This window comes from Ipomoea triloba, chromosome 15 (genome assembly GCF_003576645.1).
Source record: "Ipomoea triloba cultivar NCNSP0323 chromosome 15, ASM357664v1".
Lineage (NCBI taxonomy): Eukaryota > Viridiplantae > Streptophyta > Magnoliopsida > Solanales > Convolvulaceae > Ipomoea > Ipomoea triloba.
In genome coordinates, this window is record NC_044930.1 from 3,183,662 (window position 1) to 3,198,728 (window position 15,067).

General features: G+C 38.4%; 3 protein-coding genes across 3 annotated transcripts; 2 read left to right on the forward strand and 1 right to left on the reverse strand.

Moving 5' to 3' along the window:
• Positions 1-544: 544 nt before the first annotated feature.
• Positions 545-2,919, forward strand: LOC116007405 (transcription factor MYBC1-like). The gene has a single exon (XM_031248064.1). It carries the CDS (start codon positions 955-957, stop codon positions 1,861-1,863), a length of 909 nt encoding a protein of 302 aa, XP_031103924.1. The 5' UTR covers positions 545-954; the 3' UTR covers positions 1,864-2,919.
• Positions 2,920-5,841: 2,922 nt separating this feature from the next.
• LOC116007020 (cAMP-regulated phosphoprotein 21-like) lies at positions 5,842-10,178 on the reverse strand. Its single transcript, XM_031247581.1, has 4 exons — positions 9,774-10,178; positions 7,605-8,220; positions 7,081-7,357; positions 5,842-6,105 (listed from the first exon to the last, which is right to left on the reverse strand). Exons 1-4 carry the CDS (start codon positions 9,952-9,954, stop codon positions 6,052-6,054), a joined length of 1,128 nt encoding a protein of 375 aa, XP_031103441.1. The 5' UTR covers positions 9,955-10,178; the 3' UTR covers positions 5,842-6,051.
• Positions 10,179-12,082: 1,904 nt separating this feature from the next.
• On the forward strand, positions 12,083-15,044 carry LOC116006699 (bZIP transcription factor 17-like). Its single transcript, XM_031247178.1, has 2 exons — positions 12,083-14,039; positions 14,306-15,044. Exons 1-2 carry the CDS (start codon positions 12,185-12,187, stop codon positions 14,713-14,715), a joined length of 2,265 nt encoding a protein of 754 aa, XP_031103038.1. The 5' UTR covers positions 12,083-12,184; the 3' UTR covers positions 14,716-15,044.
• The last annotated feature ends 23 nt before the right edge of the window (positions 15,045-15,067 follow it).

Sequence of the window (15,067 nt, forward strand, 5' to 3'; positions counted from 1 at the left end):
TATATATATATATATATATATATATATATATATATATATATATATATATATATATTTATTTATTTATTTATTTATTTATATTTATATGTGTGTGTGATAGAGAGAGTGACATATGCACACACACGTGCACTATTTTTTTAATAGTTAATTAGTTGCCTAGGTGTTAGGTGCTAATTAGCTGCCTAGGTGTTAGGTGCTACTCTACCGATTAGCACCTACTGCAATCATGCTTGCCGTTGTATTAATAATCTGCTTATCAGCTGCTATAAATTATGTCAAAATTGTGGTTTTTTTTTTTTTGGAGAGAAATTTATGAATTAAAAAAATGTAGTAAAATTGAAGAATTTACCAAATATAGATGTAAAATGAGAGGGGGGAAAAAGGATGAAAATGGTGAGTGGCACTCACTCTCACGAGTCATCTCAAGCAAAGTAGCATAAAGAGGCTCCTCTCAGCTCCCCCAAATCCCGGAAAAAACATAAACCCTACCGGACCCAAGCCGCCACGGGCACCACTACACTGCACTCCACTCTCCACTGTTATCCCCAAAATCAACACATTAAAAAAAAAAACAAAAAAGAAAAAAGAAAAAAGAAATTCCCATTGCCATAAAAATCATAAACAAATGCATCCATCGCCAATACTAACCATAATAAAAAGCTGTAAGTAAAGAAGAAAACAAGATCCACCTCGAACCCCCCTCCACCCCAGCTATTCATTGTGTTCATCTATCCAAAAATCAGGCGCTTTCTGAAAGGGAGATTGAGGATAAATGATACCCATCTCTAAAGATTTCATCTTTTCTCAGATTCTCTCATTTCCCTGCACTTCTTTCCAGTGTTTGCCCCCTCCCGAGAGAGTTTGAGAGCTTTGCCGGCTAAAAAGTTGGAATCTTGAAATTCCGGCGGGATTTTGCGGCGGCGGAGATAGTGGGGGAACCACGGCGGAGGAGAAATGAGGGAGGAGGATTCCAATTGTTTCGCGAAATGGGACGAGGAGCTTCCCCCTCCGGATGAGCTTATGCCCTTATCTCAAACCCTAATTTCTCCTGATCTAGCCATGGCGTTTGATATCCAGAACCCTCCCAGCCCTCACCACGCGCCGCTACAGCCGCCGTTGATGGCGGTTCAGACGCCGCCGCCGCCGTCCTCCTCCCAGCCCAATTCCTCCGCCGAATTTGACTCGGCGGACATCGCCGGCGCCGCCTCCGGCGGCGCCGGCGCCGACGAGCCCGCCCGCACCCTGAAGCGGCCCCGCCTCGTGTGGACCCCACAGCTGCACAAGAGATTCGTGGACGCGGTGGCGCACCTGGGGATCAAGAACGCCGTGCCCAAGACCATAATGCAGCTGATGAGCGTGGACGGGCTCACGCGCGAGAACGTGGCGAGCCACCTGCAGAAATACAGGCTCTATCTGAAGCGTATGCAAGGTCTCTCTAATGGAGGAGGGGCCGGAGGAGGTGGAGCAGGAAATAACTCCGGGTCAGGGGTGGACCCCGCAACAGACCATTTATTCGCCAGCTCACCGGTGCCACCACATTTCTTGCACCCTGTCAGGTCAAACTCCGACCATTTCCTCCCATTTGTGCCGGTGGCGGCGGCAATGCAACACCACCACCAGATGGTGGGGCACCACCCTCAGCTCCAGCAACAATACCGGCATTTCGGGTCGCCCCCGAACGGGGGGCAATTCGAGCATACATTCCTATCCAGGCAATCCCAGGTTCAGAGGATAGGGGCACCAGTACATAATAGTAATAATAACAATAATAATGCCACTTCTTTGGTGCCATCATATGTGGAAGATGTGGAATCAGCTAATGGGAGAAAGGTGCTTACTCTGTTCCCCACCGGGGGCGATTGAAATTCGATTGCCCCTCGATGGTTGTTATTGAATGTCAAAACTTATGCAATTTCGCTCCCATTGAATGTCAAAACTTATGCAGGATGGAATAACATTTTAGCAGGATTTTAGATTCTTTAGTTCTTATGGTGGTGGTGGTGGTGGTGGTGTAACAGCCCTTAAGTACTACTCTAGCTGGTTTCGGAATTGTGAATTCCGGCCTCCCTGATCGAATCGAATTCATTGTTGCTTCTTGTTCTGTGTTTTTTTGCTAGGATCTAGTGCATATTTGTGGGTACTAAATTTGGGAAACTTAGTTTTTTTTTTTTTTTTGAAAAAATCTACAAGTGTAATTATGTTCTGGCCACTCTTGTGCTTTCTGTGTCAGCTTCTTTTTTATCTGTTGGCTACTAGTAATTTTGGCCTTGATGTCACATGCAATAATGTCCTAATCAGCCCCACTCATAATGTTGTCTAGTTTATGGATCAATGTGGTTCCTTTGAACCTTTTTTTTGTGCCTTGTTTCTAGTTTATGGAAGCACAAGTGTTTGACTATACTCGAAATCTCGAGTATTTCCTTTGTGGGGTGTGTTATGATCCTCGTAGAGACAGACATTGGTTGCGGTAGCAACAATGCCAAAACGTGGACTATACGAACAATTGATGGTTCACTGCAGTGTGGAGGGCTAAGAATATAAGCGGGGAGAGCAAAGATGCGACGACAGAGTTCCTTGGCTATTTTCAGGAATCTCCTGCGTAGGAACTTTGTGGATTCTCTCGGGATTCTTAGTTTCGTCGTCTTGTAGATGGCTTGTAAATTGTGTGGTTTCATAGAGGACAGAAGTGTTTATTGGAGAATCTTTGAGGAAGAGGAAGAGCAATAATAACTGCAGAATGTTAGTATGGTTTAATGTCTTAGAATGATGTATAATTTCTGGCTGTTCTTTTTGCTCCCTATGAGTGATCATCTTAATTCTCCTCCATATACTTGGTATAATCATAAAGTTTACTGAACTGTCATCTGCAAATCTATGTTGTGTTCATCTTCTTGTTGCTTAATCAAGTTTTGTTGAATATACTCCCCTTGTTAGTTACTTTCTTCTCTTCCACTTGATACACATGTGTCACCGAGTTTTTGTTCGGTGTTCAGATACGCGTTAGTTTAGTTGAGACAAAACACATCATTCAACTTAGAATTATACCGGGCAAAAGATAATCATAAATTTTTAGTCGAAGCAAAACACATCTTTCAATTGTGCAAGACTCTTGATATGCATATCATTGTGTTGTGCATGTGGTACCATTAGCTTAAACTTTTAGTTGAAATGAAACGCATCATTCAATTTGATACCAAAATAAGATAAAAGTAATATTAAAGTGTTAGTTGAAATAAAACACATCATTCAATTGAGGCCCCTATTCATATGCATGCCACCGTATTTCTCCATCAGCTTAAACTTTTAGTTAAACGAAAAACAAACATAATTCACTCTGATTCCAAAACAGGTGAAATGTAAACATAACTTTTAATTGAGACAAAACACATCTTTGATGTGAACTTTTACAATAAATTTTAAAATTTTTAGTTGAGACAAAACACATGATTTTTAGGACTAATCTCATTTGTCAAGATTTTTGTGTGTTTTATAATGTTTTCTTACACATGATTTTTAGGACTAATCTCATTTGTCAAGATTTTTGTGTGTTTTATAATGTTTTCTTCCATAGGTTGCAGCAAAGGGTGAAGTGTTGTGAAGAGATTGAGAGTGCAGAAGATAGAAGTCACTCACAAAAAGTCATTGAACAAAGTCAATATTTTACGCCTGGGATTCCTTGATTCAATCACACCAATCTCCACCATAGAAATTGCGCCTGACGGTTTGGAATATTTTTTATTTTTTATTTTTTATTTTTGTGAAAAGTACAACAATATGTTTTCATTCCAACATGTCTGATAACGACCTCGAAATTCAATACTCCATTAACAAAGAACAAAGAAATTATTTATTCTTAATTAAAGTGGAGTATCTAAGTTTTAAAAAAAAATGTTGCTTTCACAATCTTGCATCATCTTGCCTTCTAGGTGAAGTGCATTTTGTGACATTAATTAATAAAAAATCACCACTGTTTAAGTATACATTCTGAATAAATCGCACTTGAGCCTTTAGCAGATTAAAAACCATCGGTTCAAACCAAGAAAGTCGATAAACAGCCCTCACAAAGAGTCAAATTTAGAACCAAGTGGTTAGCAAACTGCAAACCAACTATCTAACCAATTTGCTTTAAATCGATAATTGGACTACACATACACACCCCTCATGTGAGGGATCGATTATAAGTTATAACCCAATCTTTCATGTCTCAACTAAATACACATATTCACATGTGCTTTGATACCAAATTGAATGATAGGATTCACTTCAACTTAGCCAACACGTTTATTATATATTATATGATCAATACCATCAACCCTAATTATTTAGTATTTACACATTTCATGAAGCAATCTTTGTGAAGATAAGAGATTAGAGGGGGTGGGGATTAGTTAAAGACAGTGCCACCCACCTACAAGACTGGCTTGATTTGATATTATAATTATCCAAAGGGGTTTATGTACATGTGATCTGTTACAGTGTGATTAGGCCTCTTAAAATATATAAGTGGATTTCCAAATCAGTCCATGTTCATTGTTCGACAGTTCATTATCAGATCATATCCACCTAATCTCTTGATTTCATGCCATTAATAATTAGGCTCTGTGAACATCCCAATCCCCATTCACTTTGCACATATCCCCCACTGTCTCCTATGGGGGATTCCACCCTATAATATGCTTCCTTCCACATTTTACTAGTAATATTTACAAGAGTATCTCATACCATACTTATTCTATACTCAAGTTTCAGTCCAATCTAATATAGAAAGCTCTCCAATATCAATTACTCTATTCATAAAGTTTATACTCGAGTTTCAATCAAACCTAATATACTCAAGTTTAAACGTGATGAAGATCTCTAGCCAAGTTAGTCAAGCATGCTATCTATTGGTCTTCTTGGTTTGAGTCAGTCAACTATAGATAACCTAAACTGGTTTACTTCCTTGTGATCTTTTACCATCAAGAGAGGTTTCACCTAAAGCTGTGCTTTAGGTAGCAATTGCGGACTTTCTAGTAAATCAAAAGGTTTAAACACAAAACTATACTTAAAGAGAATCAAACCCCTACTACTGAACCACAAGTTATTGATAACAACCTTTTAGTGTTCAAGTAAAAAAATATCTTGGAACTTGATACTTACACTAGACTCAAGTATCAAGTTAGTGTTCAAGTAAAAAAATAATCTAGAACCCAAGTTAGTGTTAGACCACACAGAAAATTCTACAGTTAAATGATGAACAAAACACTAGCGTTTGTAGACTAAAAAAGACACAAAAAATCTGGTAGATGACAGCCTATTAAAGAAGTGGGAGAAAAGGAGATATGAAAGAGACAGACCAAAGCTCTCTCCCCAATCTCACATACTACATACATACAAAAGAGGGAAAAAGTTGAATAGTAAATCCAAGCAATGGATAAGTAACACTTAAGATTCTGCTTGACAGAATGTAAAAAATAAAAAAAAACAAATAATCAGGCATCACAAGCTGGCAATGAATAACTCAGTGCATTATTGGGGTTGTGATGGACAACTAATCATCATTTCATGACCCATGTGCCTAGTTTCCCAGCCAGGGAGAAAGTGCGTAATCCAAAAGGAGCCTTGAGCACCACATGATTTGGTGATTCCCAACACAATCACCACCTTTGTGATGAAAAGTGAAGGGCACCAAATCATTATTTCTCCATAACCAAAATGAACTAAGCATCTCGATAGACCAGGTCTGTAAACCGAGTTAAGACCTTGCTGGTTAGGACGGAACTACATAGATTACGGAGTTTTGGAGGCAGCGGAGAGAATTATAAATATAGAAAGCGGGACAGGGGTGATCTAGCGAGTGTATGTAGAGGCATGCGGAAAGTTCCACTACAAATAATAATAGCCAGTACTCTGTGCTACAGTGATCACCTCCTTATGATAATTTCAAAAATGAAAACAAAATATACTATAACACCAAGTTCATAGGTCTTAAGCAATTAGCCTAAATTAGGATAACACTATAAAGGAGGGAAAACCTGCTTTCACTAGATATTTTCCATCAAATTCTACCCTTCAGCAATGGTTTTGCGAGTAATCAAAACTGAGAGGTTGCTGGGAGAATGGGACCTGTGTCAAAATAAAGGGAAATCAAATTAGTTAGCATGCAACTGAGTGGGATAAAAAATAGGAAACCAAAGACATTAGATTCCTTAAAAGTTAAAACAGACACAGAGTAGAGAACGGCAGCAACATAGAGGTTCTTTTCCCTTGTTGTCCTTTGTAAAAAGGGAGGCAGTAATGTAATGTATACACAGACACAACCATATTCTATTCCCATAGAAATAATGGTTTGACACAATCATTAACATACCATATGCATGTAAATTAGGGATCCCTGACATGTATCTATTTAGAAGGCAGTGTTAGGGAAACAACAAAATCTTCACAAACAAGTACTGTTCATTTTCATTCTCTGTATGCATTAAAAAAGGTTTAAATTATTTAATGGAAGTGCCACAACTATCTTTTGGAAATTGCAATCCTCCAGCATACTAGTAAATAACATTAATAAGAACAGGGAAAACTAAAGTACTGTTAAAATACACTACATTACATTTAATACTAAACATTAATGATTCCGGAGTATGAAAAACTACTCGACACTTCCACCCTAGAATTATAACATCTGTAGCTGGAAGCCCACATACTGGACAGGTTATACTGATATCTAATATCAAGTTCAAAATTGTGAGTGATTGTGATATTCACAAACAGTAACACCTTCATGGAAAAACTACTAAGACTTCAATGATATAATAATCACAAATGTAGCTGAGGAAACAAAGTAAATAATTGATCCTTTCATCTTCCAAAATTAGAAGCATGTGCCTTCTTATACATCCAGTTGTGTCCTTGTACATGTTTATAGACATATAAATGGTATACATATAGACACAACTTTATGGTTAAGGTAACTTCATAAGCAAAAATATATGATCTTTATCTTCAATTAGACTGATACAAATTAATGGTTCCAAGTAAAGTTAATGGTCTATACAGAGCAGATAGGATCAAGTTAGCAAATATGGAACTGGAAATTACCTGGAAAACACCATGTCGAAGTTCCTCATATGAATGTGCATACATCATGGACTGGGTAGGCCACTGCATGTAAACAGCATCACTAGAAGTAGGATGCAACCCTGTTGCATAATAGGGGCTCGGAACTGGGTTCCTGTAGTTCAGGGAAGCTTGAGTCCTGGGCATCTGACACAGCTGAGGAAAAGAAGAATCATATTGCACATATGGCTGGAAGTTTTGAATATTAAAAGGTGTCATGTTGAAGCTTTGATTGATTGGTACATTCTTATTGGCATATCTGCATTATTTGAAAGAAAAAAATGCTTGGATTAGCAATACAAAAGGCAGTAAAATGCAAGCACGATCAAATCTATGCCCAATTAGCTGCATCAAATAAATAACATGGTGGAGAAAAAAAATTAGACAACTTTGAAAATATTTCAGTACAAATAGGACTTGACATGTTGTGTCACTAGCACATATACAGAATATAAAGATTGCAAGGCTATTCGTGAAACAACTAAAGTGCTTTAGTACAAGTGTACCTTTCATAACTTCGGTCATAATCAGGGTCAACAAGATCCTTCTCCCTGTCCCTTAAAATTGCAACCCTGGAAGAACTTCCATTTTCCCCCCTGATGCTAACCTTTTTATCCAAATCCACAATGGAGCTCTTCAAGCATTCATTCTCAACTACGGTGTCCTTTCCATCTGAAGCAGCCCGAACTAATGACTCTTCAGAGACAGAATTATTAGGACTGCTAAATATACGTGCACGCGCCCTATCATATTCTTCCTTTCTCTCTTCCACAGTTCTCAGAGGACTATGTTTAAGTGCAGAATCACCACTCTCTCCAGTGGAAGCTCTAGGTCTTGGACGTATGAAAATTTTTTTCTGATCAAATTTGTCATTTTCTGACTGTTTAGGCGGGACATCTGATAAACAAATTGCAGGGTATTTGCTTTCAGCCTTTTTCCTCACCAAAATACGAGCTCCCTGACCATCAACAGAATTATCCTGGATCATAGTCACCAACCCATAGTGTTGAGCAACTCGGTGTGCTGCCAGTCGAAGGTAGGATGTAGGGAAGTGTGGGAACTCAAACTGCTGCATATTGGGATTCAGAAAGAACTTCTGAATATCAAGTTCCATTCGTAGAACTGGGGTCAGGATGAAAAAAGAAAGTTGAATACAGTCAGTGTCAGCAGTACAATAATAGTAATAAAGGAATGACTTGCAAAATAAAAATGAAAAATAATCATGTCAAACAGCCAAATACAACCACCATTAAGCTATAAAAACTATTAACAATTAGAAATATGATGAAATACATGCAATGAAGACACTATTACTGCTCCAAAGACAAATGACAGGGCAAATAAACGTAGCAAATTTGAGAAATGTACATATTACTACCTTCCTCCTTCACCAGGACTTTCAAGTTAAAGTGTTATCATTAGTTTACAGTTCAGCTGCAGAACAGATTAACATTTAATTTTTCTTTTAAAACCCCAGTTTTCCAGAAAGAAGTCACTTCAACGTTTTACAAACCCAGCTAACTATACTAATCCATTCAATTTGATACCAAAAGCAAGATAGAATGTCTAGGCACATCAAACCAAAAATTACACCAGGAAGCAATATATTGTAATTAGGCGATTCAAATGAAAACAAAAGTGAAGCTGGTTAATAACTACACAAAGAATAGCAATTAGTTAAATTTGACATAATTAATCAAAGTATTAAGTATCAATTAAATGAAGCTTCAAATTTCACTATAGGGTCAAGACCTATGGTCTGATTTGAGCTGGAAAAAATATGAAAAGAAATAGCTTTGAGAATTTTGTTACTAAAGGCAGAATACCTACCATATCCTATTGGCTAGTCCAAATTTCAAAGTAATGCATTCAATAACTGCAGTCATTGTGACTTGAATATATTACTACAGGCAATAAAATTATACACTAGCATATCCACAAAGGGGCCCTATATCACTTTGGATGACCTGTTCAATTATGCTCTAACAAGACAGCACTTATGTGAAAGGTAGAATATAAAGCTTCCACATTCTTGGTCTGCCAAATGACATGAGTAGTTCAGCCTCCCAATGCTAAAACATTTCCCCAATTCACTTGCATCTTTCCCTTCCTGGTTCCTCCTACATATTTCAAAACTCAGAACTGTATCCCAGCATTATTTCCTGGCACTCTCGGAGATGTGTTGACACAATATATCTCCATCATTTTGTTTTCCACAATTCTACTAGGTTTCACTCCATATTCACCACTGACTAAACCTTTCTCCTAAAACAAGTCCCTTTTAAGTATCCAATTCTAAATTACACCAAACCTTCTTCATGCCCAAAGGGTTCCGGATTAATCTTAAAATCAAGGATCTAGACCAAAATCAAACCAAAGCCACCAATTATTCACTTAGTTAGATCAGTATAGAACTGCAAGAATAACATTAGTAGTTTCTGGGCATGAATTGCTCTACCAGGTAAAACAGAGTTCATCACCTAAGATAATCCAGGTATTTGAATTACCTGATGAGGAACTCAAAGTAAAATTTATGTCGTGCTAATCAAGCAGACACATAAACACTAAACGCAACTCTAGATCCAAATTAAAAAAACGCATACACACACCAACTCAAATTGGAGGCAAAATTCGAAGGTAAAATTTGATGATTTCGACGTTAGAGGAGCACTGACCGGTAACACGATGGCGAGGATTTTGGAGAGCCTCGATGAGGAAAGGATCCACCATTGACATGTAAGCAGGAGCAGCAACATCCGCAGCTTCCATGGCCGCATCCTTCTCCGTCGGTTTCAAAACGACATCGTTTTCCGATACAACAGCAGGAGACCGAGAATTCATCCCCGTGGCGTCCATGTCCGAGAGAGAGTCCCTTTATGCGTTTATATGTATGCGTATATACACTAATGTTTTGTCGATATATATATAAACATATATCTGTGTAAAGAGCCTTCTTCCCTCTATGCCTCCGCCCAGAGAACGGGGGAAGGATGGAGAAGAAGAAGAAACTTTATAGCTTAGCGCTCTCCCTCTCTCTCTCTAGAGAGCACATGAGAAGGGAGGAGAGAATATGAATGGAAAACCCTTCAGCTTCTTATCCCTCGATCCGACTGCGAGATTGTCTTCACTTGCCTTCCATTGTTGTCCTAACGGGTCGGGTTGTCTAACACAACCTACCAATTACAAATCCACTTTTTATTATATATATATATATTATTTTGATAAGACTAATTCAAATTCAGTTCGATATTTCTACTTTACATTTACAATTTTTATCATTCGAATCATATGATAGGGTAAACTAGGGGTATAACTGAGATGAGCTAATCATAAATAGTTAAAGTTTGAAGTCTAATTCGATTTGAAAACATTGAAGCTTGAGTTCAATCAAACTTTAACGTGAGAATAAGAGTTATTTTATATGTATGTCGTGTTAAAGAAGTTTGCGTTAGGTTTTACTTTAGGTAACAATTAAGCTCCATAACGCGACCAACTGAATTTGGATTAGAAGTATAAATGAGATCAACTACTCGCGAGTTATTCGAGTTTGATTTGGTTACTATTAAGTCGAATTCAAGCTCAAGTAGTTTAAGACTTAAGTAACGAGTTAAGTCAAATTTAAGCACTTCCGTGCCTAATTAAATTTTAAAAATTTGTTATATATTTTATACTTAATTGAAATATATTGTTACAAATGTAACTAATATATGTATATATTTATGTGTATATGTTATAATAACATGGCTATAATTGAAATGGATTGAGCTTGTTATATATTTGGATATAAATAATAATAATTATTATTATTATTATATAAAATATTTTTAAAAAATTATAGTGAGTAGTATTTGAGCCAAACTCGAATAGCTCAAAATTTCACTTCAATCGTTATACCCTGCACCACGGTGCACATAGCAATGTGCACCATGTACGTAAAACGACGTCGTTTCAATGTTAGTAGACGCGGACGCGAATGACTCAGGAAATTCATTATCTATAATACACATAATCATTATCTATAATACACAGAACGTTTGCCTAGAATACACAAAATGTTTGCCCATAATACACAGAATATTGACACAAAATACACAGATGTTAGTGGACGCGAATGACTCCAGGGAATTCATTATCTATAATACACATAATCATTATATAGAATACACAGAACGTTTGCCTAGAATACACAGAGTGTTTGCCCATAATACACAGAATATTGATGCCCATAATACACAGAACTCATCCTCCTAACATTCGAATGCACAAACACATCACAACTTGTGTTAATAACATGGATACACATAATATTTACACAAAATACACAGAACTCATCCTCCTAAACATTCGAATGCACAAACACATCACAACATGTGTTACTAACATGAATACACATAACGGTTGCCTATAATACACAGAACGGTTGCCTAGAATACACAGAATGATTGCCTGGAATACACAGAGTATTAACATAAATACAGAGACCGGCCGAAACAGGAAACGTGATTTCTAAAAAAAAAAACGGACGATTAGTTTACAATGCTCAAAACGACGTCGTTTAGGTACGTGGTGCACATTGCTATGTGCACCGTGGTGCACAGTATAATTTGCCATTTCACTTGGATATTAGGAATATACCATAGAACTGGGTCAAATTTACATACTAAATGTTTACAATTCAAATTGTGAACTTGCAAGGTGGACTTGAGTCCACAGAATAATTTATCTAAGGAGTGTTCTTAAAAAAAAAAAAAAAAAAAAAAAAACATTTAGCCGGCCCAGTCTGGTTGATGTCGGACTGGATAACTTCCAATCTTCAACGTCATGGGCCCAATTAGCCCAAGAGTTTAGACGGTGGACGGTTTTAAGTGACGAAGTATATCCAATCAAAAATTAACACGTGGCACCAATAAATTAAGCCACGTTTCCTCTGTAGCGCGTACTAGATCCCTTCTCTGACCGAACGGGTAAACGTTTTCATCGTTTTTCCTGCGATTCTCTTGCCCGAAGGAGTGAAATGCCCGACATCTCTGTTTGAAGCTGGATTAGGAATTTCTCTCGCTGCTCCGTCGCCGGAAATCTATCGAGCATGGCGAACTCAGTGGTGGCTGATCCATCGGCGCCGCCGCCGTCAAATGCTGCTGCGATTGGTTTTGGTACTACCTCCTCCATGGATGACTTGGGGGAGCCCCTCCCATTTCCGCCTATGGACCCCGATTACTTCTCCCAAATCGAAGGAACCTTGATCGACGATCTCGACTTCGACTTCTCGTTCGACGATTTCGATCTTCCCTCTGACGTTGATAGTTTCCTCGACCCGAATTTCCTACCCGGTTCCGTCGATCAGTATGACGCGGCCCAGGTGGACCCTGCTTGCTACTTTCAACCCGAGCTTCGGAATCATTCACCGCCGGAGCTCAACTCGAGTGGTTCTAGGGTTTTAAATTCGGATTTATTTGAATCGCACCCGATTGACGGAGATCTCTCCGGCAACCTGAACACTCTGTCGCCGGAGTCAAATGGTTGCAATCAGGATTCTCAGGAGTCTGGAAATGGAAATCGTGGCAGCAGTCATGCTAGGGTTCTCAGTTGCCATTCTCCAGAGTCTCAAAGCTCAGGTAATTGCGGCTCCAACGCCTCTGCAGCTCCGAATTCTCTGTCCAAAGGCTCGAATCAATCGGTAAACTCTTCCCCAGGCTTTGAAGGAAATTCAATTAAAATTGGTTTGGTTGATCACAATTTCAAATTGGAGGGAACCAATAACAACATTTACAATTATAGTAACTCTGTTTTGAAGAGGAAAAAAGAAGATGGAGAATCTAATAATGTAAAGTCGAGGATGAGTAAATGTAGAAAATCTATTGACATTAGTAATACAGAGAATACTAATTCCAATACTAGTAATGTCATTAGTGAAGAGGAAGAGAAGAAGAATGCTAGATTATTGAGAAATAGGGAGAGTGCTCAGCTTTCGAGGCAAAGGAAGAAACATTATGTTGAGGAGTTAGAGGGTAAGGTTAGGTCAATGCATTCAACTATCCAAGAGTTGAATGCTAAGATATCATATGTAATGACTGAAAATGCTGGCTTGAGGCAGCAGATGGCTGGGAGTGGCGTTGGTATAGCTCCTTCGGTTCCACCACCCCCGGGAATGTATCCCCCAGTTATGTATCCGTGGATGCCATACACCCCACCTTACATGGTAAAGCCACAGGGGTCACAGGTGCCATTAGTTCCAATTCCAAAGTTGAAACCTAAACAAGCAGTGTCTGTGTCTAAGACAAGTAAGAAAGTGGAGGGTAAGAAGAGAGTAGCAAAGAATAAGAAGCTTGCAAGTGTCACTTTTCTTGGCTTGTTGTTTTTTATATTTATGTTTGGTGGGTTGCTTCCCATGGTGAATGTAAGATTTGGAGGGACGAGGGAGGCATTCACGGGTGGAAATTATGCCGGGAATGGATTTTATGAGAAGCACCACGGTATGGTGTTAGCTGGAAATGGAACTAGTAACTCTGTGGATTTTGGTCATGGAAAACATTTTAGTGATGGTTTGCATTATGGTAAAAAAGATCATAGTGGAGGAGAAGAGCCAAGTATTGAGCATGGTGAGATTGTTTGTTCAGGCAATGGTAGTGAGCCCCTTGCAGCCTCTCTGTATGTCCCAAGGAATGATAAGCTGGTGAAAATTGATGGTAACTTGATCATTCATTCCGTTCTGGCAAGTGAGAAAGCCATGGCATCTCGTGGAGGTGCTGAAACTAAGAGCAGTGAAGAGACTAGTTTGGCAATTCCTGGAGATTTGACCCCTGCCAAGAGACATCCTCACGTGTATCAAGGTCCAGCTGAACATCCGGTGGCCCTGGCTCCTGGTACAATTGATAGGGACAATAAGAGGTTGACAGGTGCAGATGGTAGGCTGCAGCAATGGTTCCAAGAAGGCCTTGCTGGTAAGTAACTAATTTTTATTGTAAAGTTTCTCTTTATTTTCATTTAATTGATTGAAAATTTCAATAGAAGTTTATTAAGTTCAAGGTCATGTAAATTGACTTGATCTCAGCTCATGACCGTCTGAAGTAGAGAAAAATATGTTATATGTCTCACTGCTAAGATTTAGCAAGCCGAACTTTTGAATTTTTAAGATTAAGAATTTCCTATGCTGTACATACTTTTACTTTTCCTATGTATAACAAATTATTCAATCTTGCATGTGAAGGGCCAATGTTAAGCTCCGGAATGTGCACTGAGGTGTTCCAATTTGATATATCGTCAGCCATAATTCCAGCTACCTCCACAAGGAATGTGTCTATGGAGTCATCTCAGAATGCTACAAACTCCTACAGGGGGAAAAATAGAAGGATCCTTCATAGTCCAATTCCCATTTCTGCATCCTCTCAAAATATGTCTGAAGAAAATGTTGGAAGAAATGGGCACACAAAGAATAATACAGTGTCTCCAATGGTTGTTTCAGTGCTCGTTGATCCAAGAGAGATGGGTGATGCTGATGGTGAAAGCGTGATGGGTACCAAGTCTCTCTCTCGGATATTTGTAGTCGTATTGATAGACAGTGTGAAGTATGTCACTTATTCATGCATGCTTCCATTCAAGGGATCTGTCCTCCTTTAGGGTCTTTCCAAGCAAGGAAGATGTGCCATGTCACCCCCTCAGTTTACTCATCTTCTGCAACAATTTTGTGGATAGCAAAATACTAATACTTGCATTGTTCTTGGAGCTCAAATTCCTGTGTATGGAAAGTGAACTTTGAAGAAGCTTGTACTAATTTATAAAAGCACACTCTTTTTTTTCTTTTCTTTTAAATTACAAAATATGCAGTAGTTGTAGACTTGTAGTTAACCTCAGTTTGATGTAAATCTTTAACTCTATACTTCTAGGGCTGATGACTATATAACTTTTATTCTTTTATGTTATAAATTATATTGATTGTATTATTTTAATTTAAGGGAAAACTCTACAACCC